The 26,301-nt window shown below is 44.5% G+C and overlaps 1 protein-coding gene across 1 annotated transcript in view; it reads right to left on the reverse strand.

Moving 5' to 3' along the window:
* LOC140460057 (uncharacterized) overlaps nucleotides 1-18,875 on the reverse strand; it is a 71,699-nt gene extending 52,824 nt beyond the window's left edge. The window contains exons 1-2 of the mRNA XM_072554463.1: nucleotides 18,595-18,875; nucleotides 16,398-17,654 (exon numbers count right to left, since the gene is read on the reverse strand). Coding sequence (XP_072410564.1) covers nucleotides 16,398-17,267 — 870 coding nt within the window. The 5' untranslated portion in view covers nucleotides 17,268-17,654; nucleotides 18,595-18,875. The remainder of the gene's footprint in view (nucleotides 1-16,397; nucleotides 17,655-18,594) is intronic.
* Between the last annotated feature and the right edge of the window lie 7,426 nt (nucleotides 18,876-26,301).

Genomic DNA, 26,301 nt, shown 5'->3' on the forward strand with positions numbered 1-26,301 from the left:
AAAGGAGAAAGTGCTAGAAAAGCTAAAAGGTCTAAAGATTGAGAAATCTCCTGGTTTTGATGGCTACATGCTAGCGTTCTGAGGGAGGTGGATGAAGAATTAGCAGAGGCATTGGTTGTAATCTTTCAAAAATCACTGGAGTAAGGGAAAGTCCCAGATGATTGGAAAATCACTGTCATAAGTTCTTTGTTCAAGAAAGGATCAAGACAAAAGATAGAAAATTATACGCTGATTAGCCTAATCTCAGTTGTACGTAAAATTCTAGAATCCATCGTAAAGGATGAGATTTCTAAATTCTTGGAAGTGCATGGTTGGATTAAAATAGGTCAGCATGGATTTAGTAAGGGGAGGTCATGCCTGACAAACTTGTTAGAGTTCTTTGAAGAGTTAAAAAGTAGGTTAGACTTGGGAAACCCAGTGGATGTCATCCAGATTTGGTAAGGTGCCTCATCGGAGGCTGCTGAGTAAGGTGAGGCCCCATGGTGTTAGAGGTGAGCTACTGGCATGGATTGAGGATTGGCTGCCTGACAGAAGGCAGAGAGTTGGGATAAAAGATTATTTTTTTGGAATGGGAGCCGGTGACAAGTGGTGTCACGCAGGGCTCAGTTTTGGGGCTGCAGCTGTTCAGTTTATATGTTAATGATCTGGATAAAGGGATTGGGGGCATTCCCGCGAAGTTCACTGATGATACAAAGTTAGGCAGACAGGCAGGTAGTTCTGAGGAGCTGTGGAGGCCGCAGAAAGATTTGGACAGTTTAGGAGTGTGGTCCAGGAAATGGCTGATGAAATTCAATGTAACAAAATGTGAGGTCTTGTACTTTGGAAAAAAGAATACAGGCATGGACTATTTTCTAAACAGTGAGAAAATTCATAAAGCCAAAGTACAAAAGGATCTGAGACTGCTAGTCCATGATTCTCTAAAGGTTGACTTGCAGGTTGAGTCCGTGGTTAAGAAAGCAATGTAACGTTGTCATTTGTCTCAAGAGGGTTGGAATGTAAAAGCAGCGGTGTGCGCTACTGAGACTTTATAAAGCTCTGGTTAGGCCCCATTTAGAATACTGCGTCCAATTTTGGGCTACACACCTGAGGAAGGACATAGTGGCACTGGAGCATGTCCAGCAGAGATTCGGCTGAACGGCTGAGGATCCTAGAATTATATTCATTAGAGCTGAGAAGGTTGAGGGGAGATCTATTAGAAACTTACAGGATAGTGCATGGCTAAGAAAGGGTGGACGCTGGTAAGTTTTTTCCATTAGGCAGGGAGACTAGGACCCATGGGCATAGCCTGATAATTACAGGGAGTCAATTTAGAATGGAAGTGACGAGACATTTCTTCAGCCAGTGAGTGGTGGGCCTGTGGAATTCATTGCCATGGAGTCCAGTGGAGACCGGGACATTAAATGTCTTCAAGGCAGAGATTGATAAATTCTTGGTATCGCAAGGAATTAAGAGCTTTGGGGAGAGTGTGGGTAAGTGGAGTTGAAATGCCCGTCAACCATGATTAAATGGTGGAGTGGACTTATGGCCTTACTTCCACTCCTATGTCTTAAGGAAGAGCTCTTTGCTATTCACCTTACTTCCACTCTCCATGATTTTATAAATCTTAGTAAGGACACCCCTACACTCCAATGAAGACATTCCCAACCTTTCCTTGTAACTCAAACCCTCGAGTCCTGGCAACATTCTGATAAATCTTTACGGAACCCTCTCTAATAGTATTCTTATTATTAAAGAGCCACCAGAACTATACACAGTACCCAGAAAGTGGCCTCACCAACATCATGTACAACCTCAACATGATATCCGAACTCCGATACTCAATGATGTGAGCAGTGAAGGCAATGGTGCTCAATGCCTTCTTTACTATCCATGGGGGTGAGGGAAGGAAGCAGAGTGTGCTGGAGCCAAGGTGGAGGAGGAACAGAAGATGCAAATCTGGAGTGGAGCTACAAGAGGAGTATTGCATGTGCTGTACTTGTACTGGTTGCATTTATTTGTGGGACTCAGGAGCATTTTAAAAATAAAAACAGAAAAGATTTCAACCCCTGCCCCATCCCAATCTATCCTTCCTCATCTGGGTAATTCAGACACAAACCTGAGTTTGCAGAGTCTGCTCCCTCCCTGGATCCACTCCAGGCGCTATCTCTCTCTTGCTGTCTTCCCCCTACCCTCCCCACCTCTGGCCAGTCCCTCTTCCCACCCTCTGCCTCCTCATGCATTTTCTCTCTCCCCCTACACCTATTGCTCCACATTTATTCCTGATTAATTCACCCTAATCTGAACAGTCCTGAGAACTGTGGGTAATTTAGCATGGCCAATCCACCCTAACTTGCACATCCCTCGACGATATGGATAATAGAACACAGCCAATCCACCCAAACCAGTCCAAAACTGAACACTATGGGTAATTTAACATGGTGAATACACCCTAACCTGGACAAAGTTACAAATCACACAATGCCAGGTTACAGTTCAACAGATTTATTTCGAAGCACTTGCTTTCACAGTGCTGTGTCTTATTCAGTTGGTTGTGGAGTACAAGATCATAAAGCACAGAATTTATGGAAAACATTACAGTGTCCTGCCACTGAGATAATATGTTGAAAAAAGCTGGATCGTTAAGTCTTTCATCTTTTACAATGGGTTGCAGGTATCATTAATGTGCAAATCCCAGAACTTCCTGTCAGGCTCATTCTCGAGATAACTTAAGGTTTTATAAGAAAAGGTAACATCTCAGCTCAGACAATGCATGAAAGGAGTGAGGCCAAAGTCTGTCTGTATCCCAATCTTAAGTCAGCCCGCTTCGATTTGCAAAGTGGAATTTACAAAATATTACATGTATTGGCTGCCTGCGTTGACTGCCAGCACGTTGTGCATTTAGAGTCATAGCATGGAAACAGACCCTTCGGTCCAACCCGTCCATGCTGATCAGATATTCCAACCCAATCTAGTCCCACCTGCCAGCACCTTGCCCATATCACTCCAAACTCTTTCCAGGTGCCTTTTAAATGTTTCAATTGTATGATCTTCCACCACCTCCTCTGGCATCTCATTCCATACACATACCACCCACTGAGTGAAAACGTTGCCTCTTAGGTCTCCTCTTTATTTTCCCCTCTCAGCCCTCTAGTTCTAGACTCCCCTTCCCCAAGGGAAAGACTTGGTCCATTTATTCTATCCATGCTCTTCATGATTTTATAAGCCTCTGTAAGATCACCCCTCAGCCTCTAACACTCCAGGGAAAACAGCCCCAGCCGATTCAACCTCTGTCTTGGCCTCGTCCATCAGCAATAAATGACTGGATAGGGTAGGGTTTTATGAATTACCACTTTCCACCAAATGCCAGATGTACTCACTCACTCAGTTGCTGTCTCACAAATGAAGGACTTCATTGTAACATCTTCTGCTCTGAGTAAGGGCAAAACATTTTTGAAAGCTGCTCTGCAACTCCAGTCTTCACAACCACAATTCTGCTTTCACTTAAGTCGATTGAAGTCATACAGCACAGAAACAGACCCTTTGGCCCAACTCGTCCGTGCCAACCAGACATCATAAATTCATCTAGTCCCATTTGCCAGCATTTGACTTGTATCCCTCTTAACCCTTCCTATTCAAATACCCATCCAGATGGCTTTTAAATGTTGTCATTGTACCAGCCTCCACCTAGCGCTAGAAAAGTTAAAAGGTCTTAAAATTGATAAATCTCCTGACCCCCGATGGGATACATCCTAGATATCTGAGGGAGGTGGCTGAGGAAATAGCGGAGGCATTGGTTGAGATCTTTCAAAAGTCACTGGAGTCAGGGAAAGTCCCAGATGATTGGAAGATCGCTGTTGTAACCCCCTTGTTCAAGAAAGGATCAAGACAAAAGATGGAAAATTATAGACCAATTAGCCTAACCTCGGTTGTTGGTAAAATTCTAGAATCCATCATTAAGGATGAGGTTTCTAAATTCTTGGAAGAGCAGGGTCAGATTAGAACAAGTCAACATGGATTTAGTAAGGGGAGGTCGTGCCTGACAAACCTGTTGGTATTCTTTGAAGAGGTGACAAGTAGGTTAGACCAGGGAAACCCAGTGGATGTGGTCTATCTAGACTTCCAAAAGGCCTTTGATAAGGTGCCACACGGGAGGGTGCTGAGTAAGGTGAGGGCCCATAGTGTTCGAGGTGAGCTACTGGTATGGATTGAGGATTGGCTGTCTGACAGAAGGCAGAGAGTTGGGATAAAAGGTTCTTTTTCGGAATGGCAGCCGGTGACAAGCGGTGTCCCGCAGGGTTCAGTGTTGGGGCTGCAGCTGTTCACGTTATATATTAATGATCTGGATGAAGGGACTGGGGGAACTCTAGCGAAGTTTGCCGATGATACGAAGTTAGGTGGACAGGCAGGTAGTACTGAGGAAGTGGGGAGGCTGCAGAAGGATCTAGACCGTTTGGGAGAGTGGTCCAGGAAATGGCTGATGAAGTTCAATGTGAGCAAATGCGAGGTGTTGCAGTTTGGAAAAAAAGAATACAAGCATGGACTACTTTCTAAACGGTGAGAAAATTCATAAAGCCAAAGTACAAAGGGATCTGGGAGTGCTAGTCGAGGATTCTCTAAAGGTAAACTTGCAGGTTGAGTCCGTGATGAAGAAAGTGAATGCAGTGTTGTCATTTATCTCAAGAGGGTTGGAATATAAAAGCACCGTTGTGCTTCTGAGACTTTATAAAGCTCTGGATACATTTGGAGTACTGTGTCCAGTTTTGGTCCCTACACCTCAGGAAGGACATATCGGCACTGGAGCGTGTCCAGCAGAGATTCACACGGATAATCCCTGGAATGGTAGGTCTAACATACGAGGAACGGCTGAGGATCCTGGGATTGTATTCATTGGACTTTAGAAGATTAAGGGGAGATCTAATAGAACCTTATTAGATAATACATGGCTTGGAAAGGGTGGACGCTAGGAAATTGTTTCCATTAGGCGAGGAGACTAGGACCCGTGGACACAGCCTTAGAATTAGAGGAGGTAAATTCAGAACAGAAATGCAGAGACATTTCTTCAGCCAGAGAGTGGTGGGCCTGTCGAATTCATTGCTGCGGAGTGCAGTGGAGACCGGGACGCTAAATGTCTTCAAGGCAGAGATTGATAATTTCTTGATGTCACAAGGAATTAAGGGCTACTGGGAGAATGCGGGTAAGTGGAGTTGAAATGCCCATCAGCCATGATTGAATGGCAGAGTGGACTCGATGGGCCAAATGGCCTTACTTCCACTCCTATGTCTTATGGTCCACCTCTTTCTTTGGCAGTTCGGTCCACACATGCACCACCCTTTGCGTGAAAAATCTTTGTTGTTCAAAAATCAGATGAACTCAGCCTTCAATATATTCAATGACCCCCTAATTGCAGGAAGACATCCCCACTTCTGAACTCAATTTCTCTTGCTAATATGAAAGCAAATTACTGCAAATGCTGGAATCTGAAACCAAAAAGAGAAAATGCTGGAAAATCTCAGCAGGTCTGGCAGCATCTGTAAGGAGAGAAAAGAGCTGACATTTCGAGTCGAACTGACCCTTTTCCAGCATTTTCTCTTTTGGTTCCTCTTGCTAATATACCACTTGCTTTGCTGATTGCTTGCTACACCTGTCTGACAACTGGCATTGACTGGTGCAAAAGGATGCTGATGCCCCTTGTACATCCACACATCATTCCTGATGAAGGGCTCCTGCCCAAAACTTCGATTCCCCTGCTCCTTGGATGCTGCCTGACCTACTGTGCTTTCCCGGTGCCACACTTTGACTCTGATCTCCAGCATCTGCAGTTCTCATTTTCTCCACATCCCGAATACATCACCATTTCAACAATACACCTCTTTTCTGCTTTTTATTAGCAAAGGCTGTAACTTCACATTATGGTACTGCATTTGCCATGTGTATGCCAACTGCGGTCTTCTCTACATCAGGGAGACCGAGCGTAAACTTGGGGAACGGTTACACCTGAAATGTCGACTTCTCCACCTCCTGATGCTGCCTGGCTTGCTGTGTTCTTCCAGCCTCCTGTCTGTCTATTTTGCCAATTGCGACACAGACCTGGGCCAACCTTTCCAGAGTCTGTCCGCTCCCGGATTCACTCCCTTTCCTTTCAGTTGCTGCAAGTCAACAATTGAACCCCAGAATGAAAAAAAAATTGAAAAGGGGTCGAGAAAAGAGAGTGCCGTACTCACAGATCTTCGACAGAGGAAAGAATTTGCAGTTTGGGTGAAGCTCAATCTTCTTTCAGAAAGAGGAGCAGGAAGAGCAGCTCATGGTTCAACTTCCGCATTCAGACAATGGGGTGGCTCTGATTGGCAAAAACACCTGTCTCCTTCCGGTTACCAGTGCTTTCTATTGATCAATCAAGAGAACGCCACGCACCCTTTATTTGCCGCCAGCGAAGAGGATTCCTAGTGTTTTGCTGACACCGGCAAACATGCGCAGCACGCTCCGTAAATACTGCTGGTGTTACTGACGAATTTTAAGTGTCCAAATACCAACGGGGAAAAAAGGTTATCACCACAATATTTTTCCCTGTGGCTCGACATTTTATTGCTTTTGCATTTTGTCTGGCTGCTCAACTTTTGGAGATCTTTTCCCCTTGTTTAGAGAGAGTGTATCCCTGTGAGCTGACTGTGGGAAGGAGCTGTCACCAGTTACACAGACTGAAGAAACATTACACTATTCGCAGCAGGGAGTAACTGTACATATTTCCTGACTGTGATCACAGTTTCACTTGTTCATCAGAACAGGGAGCCAAAAGGACACTAGAACTGCAGAGAAGTCGTGGAAATGTGGGGACCGTGGGAAGGGATTCCATTCCCTGTCGGCACTGGAGATTCATCAATCCAGTCGCAGTGGGGAAATAGGCAGTTCTTCAAAACATTATTACAACACACACACGTCTTTGTTCTACATGAGAACTTTGCCTGTTTCTAATTGTAATTGTTTTCACCAATCCTTTTTCCCCCCTCTTCACATACCCAATTTTCCCCTTTTAATCAATCCTTTTGTTGAAACCTGAACTGCTCCCAGTCTTCAGATTAGCTGCTTTTTTTAAAAGCTAATTTGTATGCCACTTCTTTGGATCCCGTCCTGTCCATAATATCCCTTGTTCGCGGTGGCTGGGCCACCTTTTGTGTTTTCTTTTTCAGACAGGATGGAACAACTATTGCAGTTGCTCCAGGTGCTATCTAAATGTTTGTCATTTCTTTCAATAATGTGCCCTCATTTGTTGCAGCCTGTTTGTGTCTGTAATTTCCTTGCTTTAGATTTAAGTCCCCAGTCTCAGTATCAATTCTGTTGCTCTCCGTCGTAATGGAAAGTTCTCACTCAGTTCTGCACTCTTCTGCAAGGGACCTCTCACAGCTACATTGACGATTATTCCCTTCTCGTGAAAGAATTAACATTTTGGAATTAAATTGCCATTGGCCAACAGAACCATTGCAATTTTTGGGAGATTGTGTGCAATTCGGGTCTCTCTCCTATTGGAAGGATGTTGTGAAGCTTGAAAGGGTTCAGAAAAGATTTACAATGATGTAGCCAGGGGGTTTGAGTGATAGCGAGAGGCCAAACAGACTGGGACTGTTTCCCCTTGCGCGTCGGAGGCTGAGGTGACCTTATAGACGTTTATAAAATCATGAGGCATGGATAGGGTCAATAAACAAGGCCTTTTCCTTGGGATGGCGGAGTCCAGAGCTAGAGGGTAACAGGTTCAGGGTGAGGGCTGTGGGTGCAGATTTAAAAGGGACCTCGGGCATCTTTTTCATTCAGAGGGTGGTGCTTGCAATGAATGAGCTACCAGAGGAAGTGGTGGAGGCTGGTACAATTACAGCATTTAAAAGGCATCTGGATGGGTATATGAATTGGAAGGGTACAGAGGAATAGAGGCCAGGTGCTGGCAAACAGGGCGATATTAATTTGGGATATCTGGTCGGAATGGGCATGTTGGACCAAGGGGACTGTTTCTATGCTGTATATCTCTATGACTCTGGCTTTCCACTAGACATTTGCCACGTCTGTATGTTCAGTCTCTCTCTGGTGTCAGTGTAAATGCCTTAATATCTCATTCCACTCCCACTTCCTGGGGATGTTAACCATTTCATGTTTGGTTTTTTCTCAAGAAGCTGTATTGCAAGTTCAACCTGAATTTACACTTGTGTTGCTTCCCAAAATCAGACCAGCTCACTCTCGGCAATATCCCAATGTTGTTGTGAAAGATATTAACTTTCAGGTGGAGTTATCCAAACTTCAGTGATGTCAGTCCTGACGTTTTTGCTTTTCTGCCCCTGTAAGATTCTGAATCAGCACCTTCAGGAGAATTTGTTAGAGCAGAGTGAGAACAGAAGGGGAGAGAGAGTGGGACGGTGCTTTCAAATTTATGAAGTAACAAAAGACAAGAATGTTCAACGGCAAGTAAAATTCCTTGTTCTGAATTTCTACCCTGGACTGACAGTGACGACTTTTGTAATCTCTTTTAACAGAGTATTTGAAGATCTGAAGCCAGAAGTTTCAACATCAGCAGATGAAGGGCTAATGCCCGAAACAGACTTTGCTGCTCCTCAGATGCTGCCTGACCTGCTGTGTTTTGCCAGTGCCGCATTCTCAGACTCTGACTATCCAGTGTCTGCAATCCTCACTTTGATGTCAATGTCTGACAGTCATTCAAATCCATTGAGGCCGCAACAATTTTCAACTATGGATCTACGAGGAGGAGCAAACCTTTTGGTTCCTGCTTGAGAACGGCCTCTCCCTGGTGTGACTGCGCCAATGAGTCTCCAACACAGACAGGAAACAGAAGCCTTTCCCGCAGTTGCAATACTTCCATGGTTTCACCACAGGGCGGGATTCCTCTGGTTTCTTCATGGCTAAAGCTTCAGCTGCACACAGAATTGTGTACAGGCCCTCCCTGCTGTGAACTCCTCTTTCCAGGCCCGTATATCTGTTTCAGACTCCACAATCAGTGCACTGCAACAGTAGGGTCTCTCATCCAGTCCCACTGATACTGAAAACCATCTGCATCCTTTACTCGGTCTAGCCTTTGCGTGACTCCAGACCCACAGCAGTGTGGTTGACTCTACACTGCCACCCCCAGCAAATGAGTGGGGAGAAATGTACTTGGATACAGAGTGTGGGTTGAAATTGCTGAGTGAGGCAATGCAGATTAAGGCTGTACCAAGGATCCAATTACAAAGGGACAGCTTGGTGCTGACCAATAGTAAAGAAAGTGGGTGGTGGGAAGAGTGTGAGCACTTGGACCTTGAGCTGTTTAAAAGAAAAAGCTACATTCTCAACACCTTTTTGCTTGGGGGATCTGCAGTTGTAACAAAGTTAGGTCGCAGTCAAGGTTACCTGAATTTACTGAAGGGCTCAGACTCTCACTGAATTGATTTATTGTCACGTGTATCGCGATACAGTGAAAAGCTTTGTCTTGTGAGCAGAACAGTGAGATCAGAGTTAAGTAGCAAAGATATGTAAATAATAAATAAACAGCTGCAAAAACAAAAACAGGTCCAGGCGAATGTTAAGAGTTTGAGAGTCCATTCAGTTTTCTCACAACAGTGTGGTAGGAACTGGTTCAAAACCGGCTGGTGCATGTGTTCATGTGTACTATCCACCCCGATGGTAGAGGTTGAAGAAAAACATTGCCAGGCTGTGATGAGTCTTTGAGAATGCTGCCGGCCTTTCCTTGACGGTGGGCCTGATAGATGGATCACATAGATGGGAGGTTGACCTTTGTGATTGTCTGGGCTAAGTTCACCACTCTGTGTAATTGTCTCTGATTTTGAATGGTACAGTTGAAAGCTTTGACCTCCAAGAGGTTTTTGTGTTAAAGCTGCTCATTTCTTTCAGCCTCCTGCACTAAGTTTCCAATGTCATGTTTCAGATGGAGCAGTGAATGACAAGCTAATATCGTTAGAAATTGTAAATTTTTCAGGAGTGCGGTTACTGCGTCATTTCGACAGCACCGAGAGGTATGGGCTGTCTCCACTAGAAATGATGTAGAAGAGCCAGTGTTGGACTGGGATCGACAAAGTTAAAAACACAACACCAGTTATAGTCCAATAGGTTTATATGGAAGCACTAGCTTTCAGAGCACTGCTCCTTCATCGGATAGCTGTAGAGCAGGATCATAAGACACAATATATAGCAAAAGATCAGTGTCAAGCAACTGATGGGATATACTGAACAAACGTAGAATGATAGTAAGTCTTTCATCTTTTAGAATGGGTTGCAGGTTTCAGTTCATTCATATGTAAACCCCAGAACTACTTTTAAGTCCCCATTCTCAAAATGACTTAAGGTTTTATAAAAATAGGTGACATCTCAGCTCATATAATGCATGAAAGGTATGAGGTTCGAGTCTGTCTGTATCCCACTCTTGCTTGAATCAGATTGGTTCTATTTCCAAAATGGGAATTTATAAAATATTACATGGATTAACTGCCTGCAGATTGTGCACTTTTTGAGCAAAGTAGAATGTATCTGCAAATTCACCCCATAGACTATTATCTGTGTATGTGTGTTTGCGTGTGCGCATGCTTGGTGAAGTGTGAGTGTGATTGGAGTATAAGTCTGTAAGAGGGTGAGTATTTTGGTTGGGGTGGGTGGTGCATATGTGTGTGTGTGTGTCTGAGAGACAGCATGTCTATGACAGAGTTGTGGATAAAAGCAAGGGTTTGCATTTTGCTAAAACAAGGGCAGGACTTGTACAGGTAATGGTAGGGCACTGGGTCATGTTGTAGAACAGAGAGACATGGTGGCTTTCAGGTACATTCTTCTTGAAAGGTGCATTGCTGGGAGACAGGATGGTTAAGAAGGCATTTAGCAGCATTGCCTTCATTGTTCACACCGTTGAGATAGGAGTTGGGACATCATGTTGAGGATGTCCAGGATGATGGTGAAGCCACTTTGAGTACTGAGTACAGTTCTGGTCGCCCTATAATAGGAAGAATACTATTGGAGTGGATTTGGAAAACATTTTCCAGGATGTTTCCAGGACTGGAGGGATCAAGTTATAAGGAGAGATCGGAACTTTTTTCAGTGGAATGCAGGAGGTTGAGGGGTGACCTTATTGAGACTTAGAAAATCATGAGTGGTGTCGGTAAGACAAATAGCAAAAATAGCGATGAGCATGTACGGTTACATCAAGCTACAGGAGAACAAATTGTGGCTCTACTTTTTTTACCCCTATTGGCTTTTGACCACTTAAAATCCGTCAGTAACAGCAGCATCTCCAGAGCATACTGCACATGCTCCTCGGTGTCAGCAAGGTCTATGCGGGTTAGCCGGTGTCAGCAAAAACTGCATGCTCGTCGCTGTCCCCGGAAATGACTCACGATCTTCATGGACCAATGGAGAGCATTGGCGGACTGGAAGGAAACATCCTCCTGCCAATCAGAGCCCCCTTACTGTCTGAATATGGAAGGTGGACCATGTCCTTCTGAAGCTGCTGCTGTTCCTCTCTCTCGAAATGAAGATTGAGCTTCACCCCAAACTGTAACTTCCTTCCTTTGTCCAACATCTGTGAGTATGGCACTCTTTTCTCACCCTCTTTTTCCATTTAGGGCCTCAGTTGTTGACTTGCAGCAACTGAAACGGAAGAGAGTGAATCAGGGGGCGGGGGGCAGACTCTGGAAATGTTGGAAAAATGACTCGTGCAGTTGATGAAGATCAGAGTGTGGTTCTGGAAAAGCACAACAGGTCAGGCAGTATCAAAGGAGGGTATGAAGTAATGGAGACTTTCAGCTTCTGTGGAATGAGAGAAAGAGTTCATTATAAATTAGCATTGATCAGATAGGCCAATGGGAGATGGAGTTTAATTTAGAGAAATACATTTTGGTCAAGCAATCCAGGCAGGACTGACTGGGGAGTGTTGCAGAATAAAGAGACCTTGGAGTGCAGGTTTTGCCAGTGATGCTCACGTTCCATGAACAAATAAAACAGATCATGGTGCTGCCATCATGCATGGGGCAGAATTAAATGATCAGAAAAATTCTGAACTCACTACAAACAGTTTGTGCACAATGCCGTTATTTCTTCTTGTTTTGATTGCGATTTAGTCTGTACCAAATTAAGTGCAGCCTTGGTTTACGTTTCATTGGCAATTCTACATGTTGACTTTCTATTATCACAATCTCTTTAATTTTTTTTATATGTATTTAAACTAATCTTCAGATTGTTTACAACTGAATGACATTACCAGACTGAAAATTCACAGCCTAAAAAATGTTTTGGCATTTGATGAAGTTATTTGGGCAATAGCAATAGCAAATGAAAAATCAAAGAAATGCAAAGATATGAGGAGGGATACATATCTTGTTTAACCAAGCACAATGGCAGTGCAGAGAATTTCAGAAATGCACAAAAAATATTCACAGTGTACCCCTTATTCAACTCATTCAAGAATTTCAAATTGTGTTTGAGGCAATTCAATGGCAAATTGCAACATTTGTTTGTTAATACACTCACCATAAATTGTGAATATGATTTTGATAAACAGACTATGTTTAATCCCAAATGGAACAATTAAGTGCAAAGTTACTTTCAACCATTTAATAAAACACTGCAAATTTTATTTCATATGAAAATGCAATCATTTTATAAAATCTTTACAAAGGAAATATCTTAAACAAAATAGCTGTTCTGGGTGTCAATATTTACAACAGTTAAGCAGCTATTATTTGGCAATCGACCAACTAATTGAAATAATTTCAGAATAAATTAGCTGTTTCATTATTATACATGGAGATATTTTAATTAAAATGTCACAAAGGAAATCTTTAACTCAAAGCAAAGTTAGATAAAATACAAAAATATCTTGCAGAATTCACTTCAAATCATATCTGTTGAATCACAAAAAGATGACGCTCAATGTACTAAATGATGGACAAACATTGTAAAGAATGTATATATCTCAATCATATCTTAAATGAATATTTATTCTGCCTTGGACAACAACTACTGAAAGTTTTTTAACAAATTCACAACTACAATAGCAAAGCTTTAGAAAATCCACCACTGAGCCAAATCTTGCATAAAAGTTTTTTTCAGGAAATCCTTTAAAGATTTCAGGCTTCTCCAGCTTCAATGAGCTGAAGAAGAAAAAAATGCATCTGGTTGGAGACACGAATAGAAAAGAATCAGAGGGATATGGACCAAATGTTGGCAAATGGGTCACAAGATTAATTTAGGATATTTGGTTTCTGGACTGAAGGGTTTGCTTCTGTGCTCTACAACTCGATGACTCTATTTCTACATAGTCAGAATCAATTTCACAAAACTAGGATTAGGCCATTCATCCTTTACAGCCTGTTTTGGGCTGTGGCCTAACTGTGCATGTTTCAATGCAAGTTTCAGAAAGATTTCAGGAGTTCTTTTCAAAAAGTGAACATATATTCAGAAATATTGTTAAAAGTCCGAAAGTATCAATGTAACTATTCTCAATGTTAAAGATCAGCCATTTCAGAAAGTCATTTAAATGTAGAGCTTTTCTAACAGTAGGTGTGAATACTGTCTGTGTCCCAATATCGAGTCAGACTGACATTGTTGTTCGAAAAGCTCTGCATTTAAATGACATTCTTGAAGGTAATTTAAAACAAGTTCTGGGATTAATGTACCAAAGAACAGAAGCCCATTCTGAAATATGAAAGATTTAATCTAAAATTGTTTAGTGAAGGACATCTCCATGACCGTGGACTCCTTTGGCTATAAATTCTGTGATCATGATCTTATTGTCCACGACCACCTGATGAAAGAGCAGCACTCTGAAATGGAATGATCAGTAAAAATGTCTCATTTGGATCCCCCAAGGTTAGAAATGGAAGCATATCTCTCCAAGGTTACAGTTTGATTTGCTCCTTCAACGTTCTTGAAATGTAAGGTGTTCCATTGTAGTGTTCAATTCTGATCCATTAAAATCAGTATCCAGTCTCATCCGAGTGTAGAACCAACTCAACTGATGGAACAAACTAAAACTTTTCAGTTTGCTTTTTAGATGTGACATCTTCTCTCCCTCCCTCTCTGGTGACCCAACAGGACTACCAGAGCTGGAAGTCCCACTCTCGAAATACGATTGCTGACCTACAGTTTTCTTGTGCTGATGAATATAAGGATTTAAAAGCTGCTAGCCTGATCTCTCACAAAGCACAAAAACAGACTGCTCACCCGTGTCTGCGTAGAGGAGAAATTTCAGGTGGAAACAGATCACAAAATAACTGTTACCAGTCCCAAAACACGTGTTTCCCATGGACAAAGTTAAAAATCTCACAACACCAGGTTATAAACCAACAGATTTATTTGGAAACACTAACGTTTGGAGCACCGCTGTTTTATCAGGTTGGCTGTGGAGAATGAGATCATGTTCATGGAATTTATAGCCAAAGGAGTCCAGTGTCATGGAGATGTCATATATTAAACAATTTTAGATTAAATCTTTCATCTTTTAGAATGGGTTTCTGCTCTTTGGCATGTTAATTCCAGAACTTGTTTTTAATTACCTTCTCAAGAAAGTCATTCAAATGCAGAGCTTTTCTAACAATAGGTGTGAATTCTGTCTGGGTCCCAGTGTTGAGTCAGACAGACATTTTTCTTAGAAATGTTGTGCATTTAAATTACATTCTTGAGAAGGTAGTTTTTAGATTAGGGTGTAGGTTAGGCTGGATTGGCCATGCTAAATTACCCATATTGTTCAGGATATGCAAGGTAGGGGGGATTAGCTATGAGAAATATGAAGTAAGGGAGTGGGTCTGGGTGGCAATGGTGCTAAATGCCTTCTGAACCATCCAGTCGACCAGTTCTTTGCAGGTTGCATCACTATGTATCTGAACCCTCCCATGTCTCTGTTTTAACTATACAAGCCCTGTCCTTCCTCGTTTTAGCAAAATGTAACCCCTTGCTTTTATTCATACCCCTCTCATATACGCACACCCTAACACTCTCACACACTTATACTCCATCACACTCAACCAAGCATGTACACACTCTTACATGCACTCTCACATACAAACTCTCATGCATACACACACTCTCATGCATATGCGCACACACAACTCTATGGAGTGAATTTTTATTGGCAGAATTATATTTGCAGATACTTTCAATTTTGCACACAAAACACACAATCTACAGGCAGTCAATCTATGTAATATTTTATGTATTCCTACTTTAAAAACAGAACTAGTCTGATTCAAGATTGGGATACTGACAGACTCGAACCTCACAACTTTCATGTATTGTGTGAGCTGAGATGTCACTTTTAAAAAAAATATAAAACCATAAGTCATCTCAAGAACATGACTTAGATGTTGTTCTTGGAGTAAAATATTAATGAACTGAAACCTGCAACCCATTCTAAAAGATATCAGTTGCATGACACTGTGAATTTTGCTATAAGATCTATGTCTTATGATCCTGCTCCACAGCTACCTGTGGAAGGAGCAGCGCTCTGAAAGCTAGTGATTCCGAATAAACCTGTTGGACTATAACCTGATCTTGTGTGATTTTCAACTTTACCCACCCCAGTCCAATACTGGCACCTCCACATCGTTTCTAGTGAACACAGCCGATACCTCCCAGTAAACTTTACAATGCCAATGAAACAACACAGTACCTGCACTCCTGAAAAGTTTACAATTTCTAATGATACTAGCTACCCATTCACTGCTCCATCTGATACACAACATTGCAAACTTAGTGCAGGAGGCTGAAAGAAACGAACAGCTTCAAAACAAAAAACGTCTTGGAACTCAAAACTTTGAATGAGAGTCTGAGCCCACGGTCAGTTCAGGTAATCTTTATTGTGACTCAACTTTGTTAAAGCTTCAGATCCTCCAGTAAAAAGGTGTAGAAAAAGTAGCTGCTTTTTAAACAGCTCAAGGTCAAAGCGCTCACACTCCTCACTCCCCCATCCCACCTCACTTTCTTTACTATTGGTCATCACAGAGTTGTCCCTTTGTAATTGGATCCTTGGTACAGCCGTAACCTGGAGGAAGTATTGCCTCACTCAGCAATTTCAACCCATACCCTGTCTCCTACTAAGTTTCTCCCTGCTCAATTGCCAGGGGCTGAGTGGGCAGGAGGGGGAAGAGGGGAGGTGCTGGGCAGTGTAATGTTAACCACACAGCTGTGGGTCTGGAGTCACGTGTAGGATAGACCAGGTAAAGGATCAGCTGGGCGACTGAATGAATCCTTTCCCACAATGGCAGTTTCCTTCCCTAACAAGAGCATGCGTGAATCAGATGGGCCCCCCCACCCTAAAAACGGTTTCATCATCAGATTCTGAACTCCAGATTTCTGACAGAATTCCAATTCCGTGATCTTCCCATGGCTGGATTCAAACTCAGGAGTCCCCGGAACTGGGTTGATAGTCCAGTCCCTAATGGCACTCAGTTGTTGCTCCTCCAATCACCCTGTGATGGCACGTGAACTCGTTGGTGCCTCCGCAGGTGGGAGGAGCGGGTGAAGGCCTTCCCACACTCTGTGCAGCCGGAGGGCTTCTCCCCAGTGTGGATTCGCTGGTGGGTCTGGAGATTGGAGGAATCGCTGAACCCCTTCCTGCACTCAGGGCAGCTGAAGGGCCACTCCCCTGTGTGAACCCTCTGGTGTCTCAGCAGGATGGAGGAATTGCTGAAGGCCTTCCTGCACTCGGTGCAGGGGAATGGCCTCTCCCCCATATGGATCTGCCGGTGGGTCAGCAGAGTGGTGGAATTGCTGAAGGCCTTCCTGCACTCTGGGCAGCTGAAGGGCTTCTCCCCAGTGTGGAGACGCTGGTGCTTCCACAAGTTGCTCACCTGACTAAATCCCTTCCCGCACTTGGGGCAGGTGAACGGCCTCTCCCCAGTGTGGACCCGCTGGTGAGTCAGCAGGTGGGAGGAATTGATGAAGGCCTTCCCACACTCGGGGCAGCTGTAGGGCCTCTCCCCCGTGTGGACCCGCCAGTGGGCCAGCAGGTCAGAGGAATGTCTGAATGCCTTTGTGCACTCGGAGCAAGAAAACGGCCTCTCACCAGTGTGGAGTCGCTTGTGGGTCTGGAGGTTGAAGGAATTGCTGAAGGCCTTCCCGCACTCGGGACATGGGAACGGCCTCTCCCCTGTATGGACCCGCTGGTGAGTCCGCAGGGCAGAGGCCTGGGTAAAGCCCTTCCCACACTCAGGGCAGCTGAAGGGCCTCTCTCTGGTGTGACTGCGCCGATGAGTCTCCAGGGAAGATGGGACACAGAAGCCTTTCCCGCAGTCACCACACTTCCATGGTTTCTCCATGACCGAAGCTTCAGCCACACACAAATGCGTGTAGAGCCCCTTCGCACCGTGATTTCCTCTTAACAGGCGGTATAGCTGTTACACGTTCCATACTCAGTGCACTGCAACAGTAGGTCTCTCATCCAGTCCCACTGATACTGGAAATATACTCAAACAGGAACCAAAAAGCTTTGCTCCTTCTTACAGAATCACAGTCAAAAATCGTTGTGGTCCTGATGGATTGAGTGACCGTCAGACATTGACACCAAAGTGAGAACTGCTGACTCTGGAGAGTCACTGTCAAAAAGTACGGCACTGGAAAAGCACAGCAGATCAGGCAGCATCCGAGGAGCAGGAAAGTTGACGTTACAGTTAATTTTGAAACTTCTGTCTTCAGATCTTCAAACGCTGTAAAAAAAAGAATATTAAGTCATCACTATCAGTTCTGCTTTCTGCCAGACAAACATTCTTTTCTTTTATTATTCCACAAAACTGAAAGCGTCATCCTATTCTCTCTCTCCCCCTCTGTTCTCATTCCACTTTAACTAATTCTCCTGAAGGTGCTGATTCAGGATTTTACAGGTGCAGAAAAGCAAAAACGTCAAGGCTTATCTCTCTGAAACTCCACCTGAAAGTTAATATCTTTCACGTCATTGGCATAATGCTGAGAGTGAGCAGGTTTGATTTGGAAAGCAAAATAAAGTGTGCCAATTCAGGATGAGCCTGCAATGCAGCTTCTGGAGGATCAACCTCAAGAAATGGTTAATGTCCCCGGGAAGGGGAGCACAATGAGACTTCAAGGTATTAACACCGACACCAGAGAGAGAAACTGAACATACAGACGTGGCAAACATTGATGGAAAGCCAGAATCATAGAGATATACACACAGAAACAGGCACAGGCATTTCAAACGATTCTGTGCTGACCAGATATCCGAAATTAATCTAGTCACATTTGCCAGCACGTGTTCCCTGGCCCTCTGAACCGTTCGTTTTGATACACCCGTCCAGATGCCTTTTAAATGCTGTAATTGTACCAGCCTCCACTACTTTCTCTGGCAGGTCATTCCGTACATTCACACCCGCCAAAACCTTGTGAAAAAGTTGCCTCCTGAGGTCTCTTTTAAATCTCCACGCCCCATCCCCCGCCGCCCTCACCCTAAACCAATCACCCTCTAGTTCTGGACTCCCCACCCCAAGGAAAAGACCATGTCTATTTACCCTATCCATGCTCCTTATGATTTTATAAAAGTCTATAATGTTACCCCTGAGATTCTGGCGCGGGCTGGGGAAAACAGCCCCACCCTACCCTTCCGGCCCTCCTCACCCGGACAATTAAGACACATACCTGAGTTTGCAGAGTCTGCTCCCTCCCTGGATCCACTCCAGTTGCTACCAGTGAACAGATTTTCTCCCTCTTTGATTGAAGAGTTGCCCAGCGAAAGGGTTTTACTCTGAAACGAGCAGAGCCACTTCCGCGTTGTGACGTCATCGATGGGTCGACGCGAGGGAGGGAGAGACAGGAAGGGGAGGAGCGTACAGCGGGGAGGGGGCGGGGCGATATGGTGGAGAGACGATCGGGGTCAGGGGCGGGGCGACTGGGTGGAGCGAGAGGCGGGTACGGAGGCGGAGTGCAGCCGGGACAGTGGGAGGAGCAAGTGTCGAGCGACGGCCGACGGGGCGTGACGAGACGAAGGGGCGGGGCGAACGGCGGCTCTGCACTGCGCCTGCTCCGGATTGACAGGCCACACTGCTCTGCACAGTTTTCAAAAATCTCTTCCCTTCAGAGAATCCGCACAATGTAGAAGCAGGTCACCCGGCCCAATGAGACCACACCGACCCTCCGAAGGGTAACCCACCCACATCCATTCCCTTTCCTCTCCTGCCCGATATTTACCCCCCGAATAGACCTCACCTGCACGTATCTGGGCACTATGGGTAATTTAACATGGCGAATCCACCCTAATCTGCACATCCCTGGACCATGTGGGGCAATTTAGCATGGCCAATCCACCCTCACCCTTCACAGATTAACTACTCTCCGGGAATAACAGCTCTTCCTTAAATCTACTCCCCCTAATTGTATGGCCGAGTCTCATCCAACAGCAGAAACTTCGAGACAGGGCAGGGAGCTGGTGGGCGTGCGTCTGGATTGCATGCTCTTCAGAGGGGTTGAACGGCCTACTTCCACACTGTGGAGATTGAATGATTTATTGCAGTCGTGTTTGCCCCGGATCACAGAGCGCAGAACCTCCCACCTTCCACCAAATCAAAAGACAAGTCCCACTCTGCCCTCTGGTATGTGTGCGATCTGTCTGCTTAATAGTTTCCAGTGAATACGGCCCAAACCCCGTTGCGGTCAGTAAACTTTAAAATGCTCAGGAAACAATGTAATATCTGCGGTTCTGAAAACCATAAGGTTTCTAATGATAACAGTGACTGATTCACTCCTTCTGATGTACAGCAGTGGAAATACAATGTTGGAGGCTGAAAGAAATGAGCAGTTTAAAACAAGGACCCACCTAACCCTTCACTCAGCTCCCCACTCAGCACACTGTACTTACTGCCGGTAAACATTAAAGCACTTCATCCCCACAGTGCAATGGATTCGACTTCCCACTAAAATTCTGGATGTACTCATTCACTCAGTTGCTGTCCCACAAATTAAAGATTTCACTGTAACTTGTTCTGTGCAACGAACCAGAATTGATCAGGGACCGCGAAGTGAAGGAGCCATTGAGAAGTAGTGACCATAATACAATCAGCTTCAATCTGCAATTTGAGAGGGAGAGGGTACAATCGGAAGTGACAATATTTCTGTTGAATAAAGGGAACCATGGAGCTATGAGGGAGGAGCTGGCCAAAGTTCAATAGTGCAATGCCTTGGCAGGGATGACAGTGGAGGAACAATGGCAGATATTTCTGAGTATAATGCAGAAGATGCGGGATCAGTTCATTCCAAAAAGGAAGAAAGATCCTAGGAGGAGGCATGGTTAGCTGTGGCTGACAAGGGAAGTTAAGAAACATATAAAGTTAAAAGAGAAAAAGTATAACATAGCAAAGATAAGTGGGAGAACTGGGAAGCTTTTAAAGAACAACAGATGATTACTAAGAAGGAAATACGCAGAGAAAAAAATGAGGTACGAAGGTAAACTGGCCAAAAATATAAAGGAGGATACTAAAAGCTTTTTTAGGTATTTGAAAAGGCAAAAAAAATGGTTAAGACTAAAATTGGGCCCTTGAAGACAGAAACAGGGGAATATATTACGGGGAACAAAGAAATGGCAGAAGAATTGAATTGGTACTTCAGATCTGTGTTCACTGGGGAAGATACAAGCAATCTCCCTGAAGTAACAGTGGCTGAAGGACCTGAACTTAAGGGAATTTATATTTGCCAGGAATTGGTGTTGGAGAGACTGTTAGGTCTGAAGGTTGATAAGTCCCCGGGGCCTGATGGTCTACATCCCAGGGTACTGAAGGAGGTGGCTCCACAAATCGTGAATGCATTGGTGATTATATTCCAGAGTTCGATAGATTCGGGATCAGTTCCTGCGGATTGGAGGGTGGCTAATGTTGTACCACTTTTTAAGAAAGGTGGGAGAGAGAAAACAGGAAATTATAGAGCAGTTAGTCTGGCCTCAGTGGTGGGAAAGATGATGGAGTCTATTATAGGGGATGAAATTACGACACATCTGGATAGTAGTAACAGAATTGGTCAGAGTCAGCATGGATTTATGAAGGGGAAGTCATGCTTGACCAATCTTCTGGAATTTTTTGAGGATGTAACTCTGACGATGGATGAGGGAGATCCAGTAGATGTAGTGTACCTGGACTTTCAGAAAGCTTTTGATAAAGTCCCACATAGGAGGTTAGTGAGCAGAATTAGGACACATGCTATTGGGGGAAAAGTACTAACTTGGATTGAAAGTTAGTTGGTTGGCTGACAGGAAACAAAGAGTAGTGATAAATGGCTCCATTTCGGAATGGCAGTCAGTGACCAGTGGGGTACCGCAGGGACCAGTGCTGGGACCGCAGCTCTTTACAATATATATTAATGATATGGAAGATGGTATTAGCAATAACATTAGCAAATTTGCTGATGATACAAAGCTGGGTGGCAGGGTGAATTGTGAGGAGGATGTTAGGAGATTACAGGGTGATCTGGACAGGTTAGGTGAGTAGTCAGATGCATGGCAGATGCAGTTTAATGTGGATAAGTGATTGGTTATCCACTTTGGTGGCAAGAACAGGAAGCAGATTACTACCTAAATGGAATCAACTTAGGTAAAGGGGCAGTACAAAGAGATCTGGGTGTTCTTGTACACCAGTCAATGAAGGTAAGCATGCAGGTTCAGCAGTTAATGAAGAAGGCTAATAGCATGCTGGCCTTCATAACAAGAGGGATTGAGTATAGAAGAGGTGCTTCTGCAGCTGTACAGGGCCCTGGTGAGACCACACCTGGAGTATTGTGTGCAGTTCTGGTCTCCAAATTTGAGGAAAAACATTCTGGCTATTGAGGGAGTGCAGTGTAGGTTCACGAGGACAATTCCTGGAATGGCGGGACTACCTTACGCTGAAAGGTTGGAGCGACTGGGCTTGTATACCCTTGTGTTTAGAAGGGATCTGATTGAGACATATAAGATTATTAAAGGATTGGACACTCTGGAGGCAGGAAACATGTTTCCGCTGATGGGTTAGAGCCGAACCAGAGGACACAGCTTAAAAATACAGGGTAGACCATTTAGGACAGAGATGAGGAGAAACTTCTTCACCCAGAGAGTGGTGGCTTTGTGGAATGCTCTGCCCCAGAGGGCAGTGGAGGCCCAGTCTCTGGATTCATTTAAGAAAGAGTTGGATAGAGCTCTCAAGGATAGTGGAATCAAGGTTTATGGAGCTAAGACAGGAACAGGATACTGATTAAGGATGATCAGCCATGATCATATTCAAAGGTGGTGCAGGCTCAAAGGGCAGAATGGCCTACTCCTGCACCTATTGTCTATTGCTCCCAGTAAGGGCAAAACATCTTTGAAAGCTGCTCTGAAAGTGCTCTGACTCTACTGCTTTCAGCAAAGCTGATTAGAGTTATAAAGCATGGAAATAGACCCTTCGGCCCAGCTTGTCACGCCAACCAAATATTCTAAATTAACCTCGTCGCATTTGGCCCATATCCCTCTAAATCCTTCCTATTCATGTACCTATCCACATGCCTTTTAAATGTTGTCATTATCTGGTAGTTTGTTACACACATGCACCATCCTCTGCACGAAAACCTTGCCGGTCACGTCCCTTTTAAAACATTCCCCTCTCACCTCAAACATATGCCCTCTAGATATGGACTCCCCTACCCTGGGGAAAAGTGCTTGGGTATTAACCCTATCCATGCCCCTCATAAACATCTATAAGATCACCCCATAGCCTCCAATTCTCCAGGGAAAATATCCCTGGCCTCTTCAGCCTCTCACTATAGGTCACAAGCATGGCAACAGCCTTGTATATCTTCTCCAACCAATTCCAAAGTTTCACAACCACTTTGCTATAGCAGGGAGACCAGAACTAAACACAGTATTCCAAAAGTGGCCTAAACAATGTCTTATACAGCTGCAAAATGTAGCACCTCTCATTTCTCGAAATTAAACTCCATCTGCCACTCCTCGGCCCATTGGCCCACCTGAACAAATCTAATTTATAATGAACTCTCTTTCCTCTCTTATTCCCTAGAAGCTGAAAATCTCCATCCCACATACTCTCTTTCCATTTGCTGAACCTAATCCCTGCTGTACCTCATCCTGAAGGGTCTGCTTCATGCTGACTAACAGGCCCACACTCAGGAGAGATCTAATTGAAACACAGAGAATACTGAATGGCCTGGATCAAGTGGACGTTGGGAAGATGTTTCCGTTGGTATGAGAGACTCGGACCCGAGGGCACAGCTTCAGAGTAAAGAGAAGGCCTTTTAGAACATAGATAAACATAAAACTCTTCAGCCAGATAGTGGTGAATCTATGGAATTCATTGCCACAGAAGGTTGCAGAGGCTAGGTCACTGAGTATATTTAAGACTGAGACATATGTTCTTGAGTACCAAGGGGATCGAGGGTTATGGAGAGAAAGCAAGAGAATGGGATTGAGAAACCTATGAGCAACAATTGAATGGTATGAGCAGACTTGATGGGCTGAATGGCCTACTCTCTGCTCCTTTGTCTTATAGTCTCTTGCTGTCCTGGACACAGAGTGAGAACTGGGAACAGAAGTCGGCCATTTGGTTTTTTGAGCCTGCATAAGCATTGAACAGATCATAACTGGATATGAATCTAACTACATCTAAGTGGATAGGCTGGGACTTTTTCACTGGAGCACAGCAGGCTGCGAGGTGACCTTATAGAGGTTTATAAAATCATGAAGGATATAGATGAGGTGAACGGCGGGTCTTCTTTCTCTGGGGTGGTTTCAAGATTAGGGAGCAAAGTTTGACAGTGAGTGAAGAAAGATTTTAAAAAGACATGAGGGGCACCAGTTTGTTTTAAAAAAACACAGAGCGTGGTTTGTGTGTGGAATAAATGTCCAGAGGAAGGATGCAGGTACCGTAACAACGTTTCAAAGAAATTTGGACAAGTCCATGAATAGGAAATGTTTGGAGGGATATGGGCCAAACACAGGCAGCTGGGACTAATTTAGTTTGAAAACATAGTCAGCATGGACTAGTTGGACTGAAACTGTTCTAAAACCATTTCCTTGCCTTCCCCCATAAACATCCACTTATTTGTTGTTCAAAAATCAGACAAACTCAGCCTTGAATACACTCAATGACCCCCCTAACTGCAGGAAGACATCCCACTTCTGAACTCAATTCCTCTTGTTAAAATACCACTTGCCTTGCTGATTGCTTGCTGCCCCTGTCTGACAACTGGTATTGACTGGTTTCAATTACATTCACACATCATTCCTGATGAAGGGCTCATGCCCAAAATGTCAACTCTCCTACTCCTTGAATGCTGCCTGACCTGCTGTGCTTTTCCAGTGCCACACTTTTCGACTCCGATTTCCAGCATCTGCAGTCCTCACTTTCTCCACACCCCAATACATCACCATTTAAACAATACACCTCCTTTCTGCTTTTTTTCACACCATAGGCTATAATTTTACATTGTGGGATTGCATTTGCCATGTGTTAGCCAATTGTGGACTTCTCTACATCGGGGAGACTTGGAGAACCCATTGTGCCTGGGCCCGCAGAGGCCGACCGGAACTCCCAGTCACCAGCCATTTTAATTCCCCTTCCCACTCCCTTTCTCACATAACCATCTTTGACGTCCTCCCTTACCACAATGAATCAAACTGCAAATTGGAGGAACAACATCTCATCTTCCGCCCGGGCTGCGTAGAGTTGGGAGGACTCAACATTGGGGAACTCAATTTCAAATAAGCTCCCTATCTTTCTAGCTCCTCCTCCTCCCTGCCATCAACCAGATTCATTCCTCTCATTGATGGGGGCTAGAGGGTGGGGCTGGGGAGAACAGAAAGAGAATGGACGGGGGCTGGGTGGAGCTGTGGAGAACAGAGAGAGAGAATGGACGGGGGAGCAGAGCGTGCGGGAGAGGAGAAGGACTTGGGGGGGGAGAGAAAGGCCTGCAGGGCAGAGCGTGGGGGACCCAGAGAATGGGGGAGAAGGGTCTGAGAGGGAGAATGTGGGGGTAGAGTGTTGGGGGGGGCAGGAGAGAGAATGGTGTGGGGTGCAGAACGTGAGGAGAGAGAGAATGGATGGGGGCAGAAGATGGGTGGAGAGAGAGAATGAGTGGCAAGGAGAGGGTGGGGGCGGTGGAAGAATGGACAGCAGAGAGTTGGTGGAGAGAGAGAATAGACAGGGAACAGAGAGATGGAGAGCGGAGGGTGAGGGGAGAGAGGGAGGATAGATGGGGTCAGAGGGCGGGGAGAGGGAAATGGACAAGGGGCATTGTGGGTGGCAGGGTGGAAATGGACAGGAGGAGCTGTGGATGGACAGGGGATGCTGAGGGTGGGGGGTGGGGGGAGGGGAACAGAAAGGAGCTGCTGTGGGTCGCAAGAAGGGAATAAGTGACCTCAAGGACAATTGTTTTATGCAGAAGGTTGTGTGTGTGTGTCTGTGTGTGTGTGTGTGTCTGTCTGTCTGTCTGTGTCTGTGTGTGTGTGTAAAACAAGCTGCCAGGGAAGTGGTGGAGATGGGTACAATTACAATATTTAAAAGGCATCTGGGAGGGATATGGGCCAAAGGCTGGAACTTGGGACTGGGTCAGCTTGGGACATCTGGTCAGCATGGATGAGTTCAACCAAAGGATCTGTTTCCATGCAGTATGTCTCTAGATATCTATAACTGTATGATTGAAACCAGACCTTTTTACTGATAATCTTCCTGCTGGACTTTTGTAGTGCACTCAGTTTCAGGAGATTTGTGGTGGGTATAAGTGGCACATGTCTCCTATCATGGGAATTCTGGAAAATATAAAAGGGCTGATAAAAGTACTTCACCTTTGGGAACACTGGGTCTTGTGGAAGCAGGGCATTTGACAAACCTTTTCAGAGAAATTTCCTCCAACTGGTGGACTATAGACAGATTTCCCACGGAACATTACACAGATATTAAGAATGTTACCTTCTGTAAAACATTTTCCTGAAAAATGCAGAAGAATTCAACTTGCTAATGTGAAACAAATGTTGGAGAGAAAGGAAACTGCCAAGATCAAAAGGCTGATGAATCTCAACATTTATCAGATTGTTTCGAGAACAGAAAAATCTCCACTGGAGACACCCTGAAAAGGGTTGTCTCATACCTATTCCTTCAATTAGTTTTGTATGTCTTAATTGTTAAGTCATACCTAGTACATGGAAAGATGGCTATGGTTTGTGGAAGTCAGTCATCTCGGCTTCAGGACAACTCTGCAGGAGTTCATAGGCCAAACCATCTTTTTCAATGACCTTCCTCCATCATAAGTTCAGAAGTGGAGATGTTGCAATAATTGCAGATGTTCAGCACTATAAACAACTCCTCATAAACTGAAGCAGTTCAGTTTGAAATGCTACAA

This window comes from Chiloscyllium punctatum, chromosome 36 (assembly GCF_047496795.1).
Source record: "Chiloscyllium punctatum isolate Juve2018m chromosome 36, sChiPun1.3, whole genome shotgun sequence".
Lineage (NCBI taxonomy): Eukaryota > Metazoa > Chordata > Chondrichthyes > Orectolobiformes > Hemiscylliidae > Chiloscyllium > Chiloscyllium punctatum.